Source organism: Populus nigra, chromosome 1 (assembly GCF_951802175.1).
Source record: "Populus nigra chromosome 1, ddPopNigr1.1, whole genome shotgun sequence".
Taxonomy (NCBI): Eukaryota; Viridiplantae; Streptophyta; class Magnoliopsida; order Malpighiales; family Salicaceae; genus Populus; species Populus nigra.
This window is the reverse complement of record NC_084852.1, coordinates 28,318,236-28,332,641: the sequence shown is the minus strand read 5'-3', so window position 1 is coordinate 28,332,641 and position 14,406 is coordinate 28,318,236. Positions and strand designations below refer to the sequence as shown.

General features: G+C 30.0%; 1 protein-coding gene and 1 long non-coding RNA gene across 2 annotated transcripts; both read right to left on the bottom strand.

Annotated features, from left to right (window-relative positions):
* Positions 1-3,706: 3,706 nt before the first annotated feature.
* On the bottom strand, positions 3,707-4,594 carry LOC133705072 (uncharacterized). The gene is made up of 2 exons (XR_009844190.1): positions 4,052-4,594; positions 3,707-3,912 (listed from the first exon to the last, which is right to left on the bottom strand). It is a non-coding gene; the product is annotated as an uncharacterized LOC133705072 (long non-coding RNA).
* Positions 4,595-7,548: 2,954 nt separating this feature from the next.
* Positions 7,549-10,974, bottom strand: LOC133694973 (uncharacterized). Its single transcript, XM_062116691.1, has 7 exons — positions 10,747-10,974; positions 10,562-10,661; positions 10,358-10,478; positions 10,144-10,265; positions 9,928-10,049; positions 9,665-9,824; positions 7,549-7,758 (listed from the first exon to the last, which is right to left on the bottom strand). The coding sequence occupies exons 1-7, from the start codon at positions 10,874-10,876 to the stop codon at positions 7,644-7,646; spliced, it is 870 nt and encodes a 289-aa protein (XP_061972675.1). The 5' UTR covers positions 10,877-10,974; the 3' UTR covers positions 7,549-7,643.
* Positions 10,975-14,406: the final 3,432 nt, after the last annotated feature.

Below are 14,406 nucleotides of genomic sequence, written 5' to 3'. Positions count from 1 at the left end.
AATTCTTTATTTATGAATAAATATGAAATATGTGTTGAAGCTAAAATTATTAAGAAAACATGTGCATTTGTTAAAATAAAAACCGAATTACTTAGCTCAATACACATAAATTTAGAAGATTTAAAACAAACTATGACTAAAGGAGATAAAAAAATATTATGTCACTTTCATATATGATTTTTCAAGATAGACAAAACTTTATCTGCTTAGAAGTAAAGATGAAGCTTATAATATGTTCAGTAGAAAATCAACTAAATAAAAAAAATTAAATGAGTTAAATCTGATAGAGGAGGTGAGTATGTTCTTATAATTTGTTCTGATGAATATGTGATCATTAATTTATATATACATGATATGCTTATTTTTGGCATTAGCAAGTCGTGCATAACACCAAATGTTTCTTAGCCTTTAAATTTAATATGAAAGATACGAGTAAAGCAAGTGTAATATTTAGTATTAAAATTATATGGAGACACAATAGTATAATGTTAACACAAAAACAACTTGAAAAAAAAAATTAATATGTTATTTTCCAACTTATTTTTCATGATATAGCAAAAAACAAGAAAATATTTTTCAACTTATTTTTCAGGACACTATCAAACATCATAAAATAATTCACTTTTAGGAATCCACTTTAAAAAAAACAATACTTTCAAGCAAACAAACGTGATGTGTTGTGAATGATTCAAAAATCGACAACATTGAATTTGATGAAAATGGATGAAGGATGGGTCTGGTTGGTTGTCTTTCTTTTGATGTTTAGACTGGATTATAGTGATTTTAAGGTAAATAAGATGGATGATAGACTAGAATGATACTTTGATAAGTCGATCTGGACACCACAAAGATCAATCTAGGATTTCGACGCCACACTCTTTGTTAATGAAGAGTGATAAAAGTCAGGTAGGATTCTTCATAAAATCAATTTGGAAGAACAACTTTTAATTCTTTGAATTAAGTTTCAAATCTTGACCAAAGTGTTTATTACATATTCTGATACTATATTTATAATTGGAACATCCCTCCATAGTTAGGAAAATTCAATATGACAGAAGTCAAGTAAAAAAATTAGACTTTAACAAAGTAACTAGACAAATTTAACTGGCTCACGTTTTCTGACCTTAATTGAAACATAAACAGACCAAATTTAAAATGGCTATAACTTCTTGCATAAAAGTCCAATGCAATTATGGTTGGACAATCTAGAAAGATCACGTTCTGAACTTGAAATCTACCTAGATTGGTTTTGTCTTCACATGCAATAGATGACTTCAAAATCTAGTTCAAATTCATCTAGTATTCTGACCATAAACAACATCAATTTCTTCACTTATTTACATTATCAATCCAAACTCAAGTAGCCCAACATCAAAAGAACCATTAAGGGCTTTTTCCATGTCTAAGTTTCAATTGTAGGCAAATAAGAACCTTTGAATCATTTCCGAATAGATTGCTAGCTTTTAACTCTGAAGCAGCTTCAATCATTCCAATTTGACTCGTCAAGGCCCTTTGCAGTTGTTTCGCTCTCGCTCTTGTTATTGAGCCATCTGAATCTTCTTGTAGATTAGGTTCAGCTTTACAAGATGGATTATAATCCCCATGATTAATAAGATTCAGATGGCCCAATAACAAGAGCGAGAGCGAAACAACTGCAAAGGGCCTTGACGAGTCAAATTGGAATGATTGAAGCTGTTTTGGAGTTAAAAGCTAGCAATCTGTTCGGAATTGATTCAAAGGTTCTTATTTGCTTACAATTGAAACTTGGACATGAGAAAAGCTCTTAATGGTTCTTTTGATGTTGAGCTACTTGAGTTTGGATTGATAATGCAAATAAATAAAGAAATTGATGTTGTTTACAGTCAGAATACTAGATGAATTTGAACCCGATTTTGAAGTCATCCATTGCATATGAAGACAAGATTAATCTAGGTGGATTTCAAGTTCAGAACATGATCTTTCTAGATTGTCCAACCATGATTGCATTGGACTTTTGTGTAAGAAGTTATAGCCATTTTAAATTTGGTATGTTTATATTTCAATTAAGATCAGAAAACGTGTGCTAGTTAAATTTGTCTAGTTGCTTTGTCAAAGTCTAATTTTTGGGCTTGACTTCTGTCATGTTGAATTTTTCTAACTATGGAGGGATGTTCCATTTATAAATATAGTATTAGAATATGTAATAAACACTTTGGCCAAGATTTGAAATTTAATTCAAAGAATTAATAGTTGTTCTTCCAAATTGATTTTGTAAAGAATCCTACTTGACTTATCACTCTTCAATCACAAAGAGTGTGGCGTTGAAATCTTAGATTGATCTTTGTGGCGTCCAGATCGATTTATCAAAGTATCATTCTAGTCTATCCTTTATTTTATTTACCTTAAAATCACTATAATCCAGCCTAAACACCAAAAGAAAGACAACTAACCAGACCCATCCTTTATCCATTTTCGTCAGATTCATTGTTGCTGATTTTTGAATCATTCACGGCACATCATGGGGATTATAATCCATTATTAGGCCATCATAATCCACTTTCAAAAAAAAAAAAAACTACTTTCAAACAAACAAACGGGTCCTGAAAAAATCAATTTAAAAAAGGGATCCAAATAATAATAATAAAAAATATAAAAAATAATGATCAAATTAGACATGAGAATTAAATGAGATAAAATGATGTAAAAGCCTTGAGCCATTTTGAGTTAGCACGATAAACCCATGACAAGGGTTGTGAGGTTGGACTATCCTCATAAAAAGCAAAACAAAAAATATATATATATTAAGGAGTTGAATATTCAATAAATTTAGTGTTGAAGAATAAAAAAATGGTGTAAAAACATTTTAAAAAAGACGAATGACAATCTGGGTTACATTTTATATCCGTAACTCGGGTCATGAGATCATGATAATTACATCGAAAAAAATAATTATAAAGCCCTACTCTCAAACAATCTAATGTTGATTGATGAAATTGAAAAAAAAAATCAATTTAAAAAATGGATCTAAAGCAAAAAAAAAAAAGGCAATTAAAAAAACTCGAAAATTTTTTAGCAAAAAATAAAATGAAATATTATGATGTAAAAGCTGGTCGATCTAAGTTAGCATGACAAACTTGGAACTTGGATCTTGAGGCCGATTCATCTTTAGAGAAAGCAAATTGAAAAAAAAAAAATAGCATTTCAATCTTCAATAAACCCAATATTAAAAGATAAAATTGAAAAACAAAATCAGTGTAAAAAAGAAGAAAATGAAGAAGAAAAAGCCAATATCAATTCAGGTTAACACCTAGGTTATGAGACTATGATCAAGGTTGTCAAAATCGCGATTTTGACACGGCACGGAGCATGCAAACCAAACTTGGATCGTAAAAATAGATCGTAAAATCGTAAGGAATTTTAAAATACATTAAAAAAAATTTATGTTTCAAATAAAAATTAATAGCACCTTAAATATATGCTTCAAATAAAAATTATAGGCATTACAACATTGCAGATTGCTTGGTAACTGAACCAAAACTACTAAACTAAGGTTTCTAACGAAATCAGCACATGGATTACACCCAGAATCAACACATGGATTACTAACCTGACTCCAACTTGTTCAGATCAAGAAACAGAGACAATTGATTTATGTGAAAAAACAGAGTCACAGAGTCACACACACACACCGCACGATTAAAATTGAATCTAAAATTCGCAGGCAATATCTCAATAATAGATAGTCACAGAAACTTTGAATCAAAATCTCAATCTTTAACATCATTAAACTGTAAAGATTAAAGCACCTAATGGTCCTAAACAACAGTCACGACAGATTACAAACAAGGTAAGAAATGAACATGGTAAGAAACTCTTATTTCTGTTCTGAGCAGTGGGCACTGAGGAGATCAATATTGCAGTCAAACTTGGAGCCTGCGAATCCAATCAAACAAATATTAGCATTACTGCATTAGAGTAAGAAACAGACAGGGGAAAAAAAGCACCCCCAACCGCTGGTAGTTACCAACAGAGAAGAGAGAACCAGAGAAACAAGATAAACAGAGTAACTTACTTGGTGGAGACTGGGGAGACGCCGTTGTCGTTGGGTGGACTCTAGTTCTCACGGTGGCTGGTGAAAAGGACATCGTCGATGAGAGACGAGGGCTGTTGTGAAGTACCAGTGGACGGTGATCGTGGAATACTGGAATCGTGGACGGCTGAGAGAAAGAGATAGAGATTGAGTCACTGAGGAATCCTCAGTTTAGGGACGACTGGAATTTTAGGATTTCAATTTAGGGATTTTTTTGGTTTTGAACATGAATGATGAACTGAAATGCGAAGAAGACTGAAGAGAAACATTGCATTTGCTTTGTTAAAGCCAATAGGCGGTCGACATCTGGCAGATACATGGCCTTTTTTTCCTGTGGGTAAAATCGTTAAATCGGTGGTGAAATCGTGATTTTACATGAATTCACCCGATTTTAATAATTTTACCCAATTTTGACTTGATTTTACCCATTTTCGAGTTTTACAAGCGATTTAGCACGTAAAGCCTATATCAACTCGTAAAAACGTACGATTTTACGAGTTGAATTGTGATTTTGACAACCTTGACTGTGATCACTACACCGAAAAAAACTATGAAGCCCAATTCTCAATCAATTCAATGTTAAAAGATAAAGTTTAAAAAATAAAATCAATTTTAAAAAAAGGATCCAAGGCAAACAAAATTTAAAGAATAAGGACCAAATCTGATATAAAAATAAAATGAATTAAATTGAAAAACAAATTCAATTAAGAAAAGGATATAAAAAAATATCAATCAAAAAAATGATAACCATATTTGATATAAAAATAAAATCAATTTTAAAAAGGATCCAAAAAAAATAAATAAAAAAATAAGGATTAAATATGACATAAGAATAAAATGAATTAAAATGATGAGGTATGAAATTGAAAAATAAATTCAATTAAGAAAATGATATATATATATATATATATATATATATATATATATAAAGAATAATAACTATATTTGATATATGAATTAAATAAAACCATACGATCAGGGATGAAATTGAAAAAAAAAAATCCAAAAAAAATTCAAAACAAATAATGAGCAATAAAAAGAATAAGAACTACAATTGAAATAACAAGTGGGAGGACAACCTTTTATTTTGGCTTGACGACACAAATTACTAGGTGAGAGAAGAGAGAAAAAACTTCACCATCATTGACAAGGCCACACACGCCACCCCATTGGATGCACCACCACTTAACCTTCAAAATGACACAACGGTTGGATGTTGTTGATTGCATGAGGAGGCCGTAAAATTATAGGTGAGCCTTACTTGCTGGCATATGTCTGTCACGTACTATCAGACAGATGCCATCTATTTATTTTAAAAAAATATTTATATTTCTTAAAATACTAAATAGCCCTTAAGTCAACATGATTATAACAAAAAAAATTCCTTTATTGAAAAGTCTAAAAAGTTTATTGATACTAGTTTAATAATTTTGTGATTCTCAAGGTAATTAAGTAATTTTATTGTGGTTAAAATAGAAAAAAAAAAGACTAAGAAGCTCTTAAGGGTAGTTTTTTTTTAAAGGAAAAATAAGTTATTTTATTGTGTAAAAAAAAATTAAAGATCATTATGTCCTCAATAAATTTGATAATAATCAATGAACCATGAGGAAAAAACTCTATTATCCTCAAAGCAAGTTAACAAATTTTGTAAATAATAATAATTTTACTATACGAAGCACAATAAATTCCAAGCATGTGTAATGAATCCTTGAGTTCTTTTAGCTTTTGTTTTAATATCTAGCCAAATTTGTCATCCAAGATGAGTGGCCAAAAGCTTTTATCTTCAAGAGAGAATATACATTTGTGGTTTTGTTGCATGGTTTTCTCCAATATTTAGTTAAAGCATTTGTAGTTATTGTTCCAATTGGATTGCCACCATAATAAACTACAGAAGCACGAGTTAAATCCCATGATTCTTTCTCTATTCTATATCGGAATAGAATAAATTTAAACCTTTGAAAGATGGATCAAAATGGCATAAATAATACTCGTAAAAACTACCTATGAAGTAGCCGTTTTGCCTAGGAAGAATTATGTCTTACTCATTGATTCCTTCAACCAAATATCCGATCATAGAAAAAACATAAAAAATTAGCAAATTGAACTCCCTATATCATAGAAAAATCAAGATTTAAAGAAACTGCAAGTTTAATTTATGATATCATGGAGTTAATACAAAAAACAAATTCATAAATTTGAACTAAATAAATAACTGCAACATCGTCTTTCAATCTTGTAAGAGTTTAAGTAACCAAACGTTGATTGGGAAAAGAAAAGAAAAAGATAAATAAATCTAATTTGTGCAAGAAATGAAAGTGAAAAGAGAAGAGAGTACCCAATAATCCCCCTACTTGAAGATTCCTTTCTAAACTCCTTAGATCTTAAAATAATATGTTCATTAAAATGACAGGGAGTTAAATTATTAAAATATTTATTATATATTAAATCATTTTCATTCAATTTCATTTCATTTAATTTGGATTCTATGTTTTAGATTTTACCAACATGAAAAGATCCATAAATAATACTATTTAGAAGAAAACTTTCCATGAAATTGTTTAGAAACAAAAATATTACTTCAATTTAAAAACAATTAAAATTAAAAAAGAAAAACTTGAAAGTTCTGTTCAGGTGCAAATTTCTTCATTTAAAATAAAAACTGGAAAAATAGTTTTTTAATTATTTAAATTCATACTGAATTTAAAAAACACAATATAAAAGCTTTTCGGAGGTTTCATTTAAAAGATTTTCATTTTTTTTCCAAATAAGCAAATATAATATAAATATTTTCTTTCTTTAGTTAACAATTCATGATAATTTTTAATTTGAATAAAACAAAATTAATATTCTTTAATTAGATTATAAAAAAAACAAAATATTAAAATAATAATCATAAATTATGGTTTTGATTTTTTTTTTTAAAATAGTTATAATGTTAAAGTATTTTTTTAATTTATTTAGTGAAAAAATTTGTAATCGTTCTAAAAAAAAATGAACATGTTTTTCTAAGTTTTTTATTGAAAAGGCAAAACCGAAGGAGTAGAGAGGAAAACTGGAAATAGTAAAGAAAAATAGTTTTATAGGTGAACATACCCCACCCCTCCCTTTGCATTCCTTTACTTTCTGCTATGAAAAAAAAAAAAACAGAGAATTTTCATTATTTTTGCAATTCATTTCCCTTCCATTTTTTCTCCTCTACAAAACAAAAAGGCTAGGTTAGGCTTTATCAACATAAATTATTACACGTATACCTCTAATCAGATATCTTATCTATTTATGATTCCCATAGAAAATCAATATTTTGCTAGAGCACACCATTATGCTTAATAAAGCTTTCTTATAAGCTTCAACAAACTCTATTAAAATAAAAAAAAAACATAAAAAAAATACCTCCTGTTCGGTGCGAACCCCTTTTTTTTCTTCCATATAAATGGTTTTTACTCAGGAGCTTCCAAAGAAATTAAATATGACCATGACAATTAGATTAAACAAAGGCTATGACATTTCAGAGGGAACTTTTTGCTTTGGATCTGAATACAAATGTACATGTTTCTATCAAAAGTCATAAACGCAATTAAGGTGTTTCTACAACTGGAACACTAGTGTAAGTAGAAGAGTAGTTCTCTACCTCTGAATCATTCTTTCTGATCCTGGTCCAAGAAATCTTCCACGTCTGGAAAAGACTTGTCCTACATGCAAATATTCATTTTAATAACAGTTAAGTGGCATTGAAATGCTTTGACAAAAAACGAGATTAAAAAAATATAGAAGCAACAAACAAGGGTTATTAATCATCTTTGCTAGGGAAAGAAAAGTGGAAGGGGCAGATTTAACAAACATATTTCTTTCCCTAGTTGGAGGACATTTGGAAAAGGAATGCTGTAAACGTAGATTTCGGTTAAGTGGGGCGTTTTATGATCCTATCACCCAAAATACAAATGGTATGTACGATGTTAACAATTTATGGGATTCTTAAAAATTCACAATAATTTTCTAAGAATGCACTTGTATATAAAACATTCAGTAAATGAAATATGAAATTGATATAAACACTGGGTAGTCAAAATATGGCCAACAACAGATGGAGAAACGTTAAAAAGAAACGGTGCAGAAGAAACAATAAAAACTGATATAAACACTGGGTAGTCAAAATATGGCCAACAACAGATGGAGAAACGTTAAAAAGAAACGGTGCAGAAGAAACAATAAAAACTAGGATAAAACAGTATTCATCGATTTTAGATCTTCGCTTCACAACCCCTGCTGACCTCCTCAACCTTCCTTTTCTATTCATGACTGATGACTTGAAGTCAAGAGTAGAATAAAGATAACTTCAAGTTCTTTAGATTTTGTTGATTTCTGTCTAACATTTTATTGGCTTGAAATGTTCTTTAATATGAAACGAGATTTAGAAAGAGACATGCAGTTCAGTCCGCTAGAAAGTGGCACTGTCAGCATTTTCTGATCAAATTAGTGGCTCCCAAGTGATTGTCATCCTGAAATAATCCAAAATGGTCCTCTCTTGACATAAAATGTTCTAGTATCATTTGAAAAATGGCATATATATTCACCTGAAAAGTTTCCAAACTAGTATTACAAAAATTGCATTCTGCTTTTGTATTTTCAAAGTTTGATATGAAATCGTGTTTTTGGCAAATCCAGATCCATCCTAAAGATCGTTACAAAACTGCGTTCACAGTCCCATTTGGTCAGTATGAATGGAACATTATGCCATTTGGTTTAAAAAATGCACCATCTGAGTTTCAAAGAATAATGAATGACATAATTAATGCATATGAAAACAAGTCGACAAGAAGAAAGACAGCAGGAAATTCACTCCCCAATAAAACAAAAACAGTCATCCTGAAATAATCCAAAATAGTCCTCTCTTGACATGACATGTTCTAGTATCATTTGAAAATGGCATATTTATTCACCTGAAAAGTTTCCAAACTAGCATATGAAAACTAGTCGACAAGAAGAAAGACAGCAGGAAATTCACTCCCCAATAAGACAAGAAGAAAGACAGCAGGAAATTCACTCCCCAATAAATCGAAAACAAAGGGGGTAGGTTGGGTGGTGCTACTGTGTATTCCATATTTTAGCATGTGCTTTACATGCTAAATGAGTTCCACGCCATCCACAAACTGATATTTTAATTGTAGATAATGGGAATCTCTGGAAATTTATCAGCACTGTAACAGATGGTATGGACAATCAAGTCCAACAACATATACTGGAATCATTATAACAGCGTGCACAATTCAATTTCCAGGAAGTATGATCACAGGAATGGTTGGGAAAATGAGGCACCAAGAGAAAAACCTCTACAGGGGGCAGCAGATACAAAGGTAAACATTGGTGGAGATTATAAATTCCCCAATAAAACAAAAATTTGTATTAAGTGAAAAGTCTCTTTGATTACCAATCTCATCGGCTTTTGAAGTTACTAACCAGAGGTTACTTGCGGTATGCAACAAGGAAAAAGACAGTAGATGGAAGAATGTGAAATGGAGCACTTAACAACCTTCGACAAACTCATTTATACATCTAAGAGATATAACTGCATAAAGGGAAAAGAAGTGAGAAGAAAACCTTTCTATTTCTATACTTCTCTTTGCCAGCATAAGTGTCAAGAAAACAGGAACCATTGCAGCACATAAATGCTTCAGAGTGTGTCCACTAACTATATGGTGAGTCCACTTGTATATGGGTTTATCTGCAGCTTCTTCCACCTTAGCTAAAAGATAAAACCCTGAAGGCACGGGCATAGATCAACATCAGCAAGCAAATACCACAGAAGAAGTTTCATTTTGGGAATATAACTGGAAAGTAGCAATGGAAAAGGAAACACAAACCTGCTGCCCAAAGCCAATACAAGGAATGAGTGTACATTGGAGGCAACAAAATAGCCATTAGCGGAATGGCAATACAAGGAACAAACTGAACTAGAGCATACGGACGGAGGTCATCAAAAAATCTGCATTGCAAATCAACAATCCCACAGAGATCATATCAAAATTAAAAAAAGAAAAGAAAAGAAGCAATACACTTTACCGTGTGTGGGCTCTTACCTCCAATAAGCAATGCTAATAACACCAGCCAAAAGCAGAGGGATAATGGAAACAGTTCCCTTTCGCTCATCAATCCTTTCAAGGATAAAAATGGCAACAATTGAAGTGAAAGCAACAGTCATCTGCAGAAAACATTACATACCATACCATAGCATAAATGAACAGCAATTATCACAAGTAAAACATTCAAAAAGAAGGGGGTAAAGTGACTAACAGGCAAGCGATCCCAGACAAGACGATCATCATCAGGCTTAAGATGGTAATAGCCAGAGCCAAAAGCAACAGCAGCCACACCTACGAAAAAACATGTCCAACCCCATACCTCACCTGGCAACCTTTTCATTTTTATTTTAAAAATAATTATCATGAAAAAACGCAAAATAATAAATTAGAAAAGAAAAAGGCAGGAAACCCTAACCTGAGTTGAAAATAATTCCGATAATGACAGAGAACAAGGCCAATCACACCAATTACAAGGAATGGGAAATTTGAAACCACATTCAGTGTATTCGGTATCCCTGAATTCAATTTTAATCACAAAATCATACACTTTTATTATTAATAATAAATAATAATAATAATAATTAAAATTATTAGAATTACCGAAGAACAAATCACGCTGATCAGCAAAGTTGTGGTATTCTTGAGATTGAGGAATGGCTGGAGTCACCACCATGAGTATTATGAAGCACAAAATCGCTACTACCCATCCGCAAGCGCTGCGTTTATTCATTTCTTCTTCTCCAATCTCTCTCTCTCTCTCTCTCACTATCTCTCCCTCTGTGCTCAAAGTCAGAGCCGGGCTTTACAGAGGATTTGATTTTACTACTTTTTATTAATGTGTTCAACGACGACTCTTTTTTATTTAAACCAACGACTAGTCGTCTGTCTCTTCAACATATTTACCACTCGCGTCTTCACACAAACAATCAGATACGTGTACAAGTGGCCTGGTATCCAACCCACTTCGAAAAACGAGGACTGACCCGGTGGGTGAATCACAACCTGGTCGAGCGATCCAAATAAATAAATAAATAAAATATATGAGTAATTTACTTGAAAATTAATATTAATTCAATAAAATTTGGTCAATTAATTTATCAATTTAAAAAAAAATTTACAAAACAACATTGTTTTGACTTTTTTTTTCTTTTAAAAAATTAGAAATTAACATGTGTTGACATCCCTACTGAATTAGATTTTTCAACTTAATGCATCAAATTAATTTATTTTCTGTAATGTTGGTTTTGTAATTAAATATCTTTAAAATTCATGTATCTGTACAATATAAAAATTAAATATAGGATTCAAAAATTTACTATATTTTTGGCATTGTTTTGATGATTTTGAATTTTAATCTAAAATTAAAATATATTTCTCATAAATAATTTAAGGTAAAAATAAGTTATATAACTTATTTGAAGTAATTCAAACCAAACATATGTAGTTAATGATTTGAAAAATTAAGAAAAAAATATTTGAAAAAAAGAAATACAGTTATAATGACCTAAAGCAATTATATTAATTGATATGTTGGGAATTTTATGTAAAAGAAAAATAGTCTAGGGACTTGAACAAGAATGCCATTTCAGGTTGAAGACTTTTATAAGATATGTCCTTTTTTTTTCTTTAACTATGATTGAATTATTAACTATTATACTTGTATATATAACCATTTCCACCGTAATAATAGTTGTTAATATTTTTTTTCTAGGAGATAGAAAATATTAAACTATGAATTCAAAATCTAATGTGAAAGTTTAACACAAAAATTAAGGATTATAAACACAAAAAACACTGAAAAGAAATTCTACTGGAAGCCAAATACTAAGTACTGAAATTGAGAGATATGCATGGATAATGATATCTAATCCAAAGATGGATTGGATAACTAGTTAAAACTCGACTTGACTTTAAAAAAATTTCAAAATGTCATCTTATTAATATTGAGACAATGAAATCTTGAAGCTATGTGGGTCAACTTAGACTAATTTGTCAAACCCGTTACCTGGTTTATAGATCTAATTGGATTTAATAAATTTTTTAAGAGTATTATTTTATTTAATCATATGATAGCAAAAATTAAAGCTCATAGAAAAGAAATTAAAATAAAAAAAAGATGACTAGAGGTTATACAAAAAGAATGGTTTCAATTTTTTTTTAAAATATTTATATGATCTTATTTGAAAACATAGTAAAAATCAAACAATATCTAAATATATTTCTAATTAGTTTAAGAATTTAATAAAATAAATAACAAAAAATATTTTTAATTAATTTAAAAATGGCATGTGATTTTTTTAGCAAAAAGAGAAAAATTAGGTAAGATGCATTCGTCAGGTGGCCTAATGCTTCGACCTTTAAAAATAAGCCTAGAAGCGCAAGCACAACAGCTCATGACCACACATATAAGCTTTTTTTATTTCCAGAATGGATGGATGATGGATCGTTCATCGTGTTTGTTGGTTTTTACAAAAAGAGTATGATAATGCATTATGTCCTATGGTAAATGACTCCTTGTCTCTAGTTCATTAGGCTTTTGATGTTTTAGACCAAAACAAATCACAAAAAAATCAATTTATAGTCTTAAACATGGAAAAAATAGATCCTAAAATGCAAAATCAACCTAATTTTAAAAATCTTTTTGAAGCCTGAGGTCAAAGAACACCTCAATGAACTCCTCATGTTGAAATGAACACATTGACACAAAAAACAATTTTTTTGTAGCTGGAAAGGAGTTAATTGATAACTTTGTCTCCCCTTCATCATTTTTCGACAACTCTCTCTTGTCTCTCAAACTAATGACCAATATATGAACAAAATAAAATATTGGACTAAAATGTTTAGTCCCAAAACTAAAAGGACCACAAAGAGATTTTGACAAAACCACAAAGCAAATTTTAGCAAAAGAACATATGGGGCAATTTATTTTATAATGGTGCTATCTTTTTTCTTCTTTTTCAATCACGGTCCCCAAACTTTCAATCCGGTGCAAATAATAAAATCAAATAGATTTTTGCAAAATTGATATTATGATAGTCCATAAAAAGCTAGAAGAAACAAATTACAAAGACTAATTCCTAATAAATACGATATTTAAAGACTAAATTGAAAAAAAAACAAAACAAAAAAAATAAAGGCAAAAAAAAAGAAGACAAAGCCTTATTTTAGTGCCATTGTATAAAATGGTGGGACATTTTGCATATTTGTTATGTAGATTGCTTATATGATACGATTCATTCATGCAAAGGTTAAACAATTAAATTTGAATTTTAGTGTAATGCTACTTACTGTTCAGTTTTATGCTATTGAACATAATTCTCAATCTAAGTGTTAGATAGAGTTAAAAGTTTACGAATAGTTTCCAGACATCTATATTGGGTTAAAATTTAAATTAAATTTGATTTCAAGAAGGTCTTATGATACAAGTCAAAAGATACAATACAATTTTTTTTATTTGTTGTCTTTTAACTTGTGAATTTTCTATTTAGAGAGAATTATTTTCCTCATAATACAAGGATATTCAACATCTTATTTCTAGGAGTTTTGTAGTTTTACTAGGAACTTTAATGGACAACAACATAATTTCTAAGTGTGATAAGAATTCTTTAATGTTCCAAAATCTTTTTCTTACAAGATTCTTTATTTATCCTAACTTTATATGAAAAAAGAAGGATGAAGTATTTAATGACAAATTACTTTTGTGATGAATTATTTCTTTGTATCAATCTAGATTATTTTTAAGGTTTTATTTTTTTTTTGATATTTATATTTAGTTTAGGGCTTGAGTTTTAATTTGAGGTTTGTTTTGGTCTAAAATAAATGTTTTAGGATTGTTTTAGACATTAGACTTGTGTGAGCTAATAAGCTTGGGCCCATTGGTTTTCAACCTAATAAGGGCTTATTAGAGTTATTTAGGAAGATTATATATTGTTTTATTTGCTATAAAATTCAGCAATTATGATGTTTTGAATAAACTTGAATTTGGCGTGATGTAATACTTTTCTCTTGGATGGGATAAATAATACTGTCTTTGTGGCATATTCTTTATATTTTCTGTTCATAAATTGGAATTTTTTAGGTGGCGGTTCATTATGATAATGTTGATGCTTTGGCTCAAGCAATCACTATGTCACACTTCTATCAAACTTGATTTTTTTAGCTTTTCAAGACTTGTCTTTCTTTTGTGTGGGTTACTTGATCACATGATCATAGAGTTCATATCAGTTGGTATCGAATCTTGGCTCAATTTATCAGGTTATA

Excerpts from the sequence above, each read along its gene's own strand:
- LOC133694973 (XM_062116691.1), bottom strand. The coding sequence starts at position 10,876 with ATGAATAAACGCAGCGCTTGCGGATGGGTAGTAGCGATTTTGTGCTTC. Across the intron at positions 10,662-10,746 it reads TCAGCGTGATTTGTTCTTCG|GGATACCGAATACACTGAAT; the intron begins GTAATTCTAATA and ends AATTGAATTCAG. Across the intron at positions 10,050-10,143 it reads ATTAGCATTGCTTATTGGAG|ATTTTTTGATGACCTCCGTC; the intron begins GTAAGAGCCCAC and ends TTTGCAATGCAG.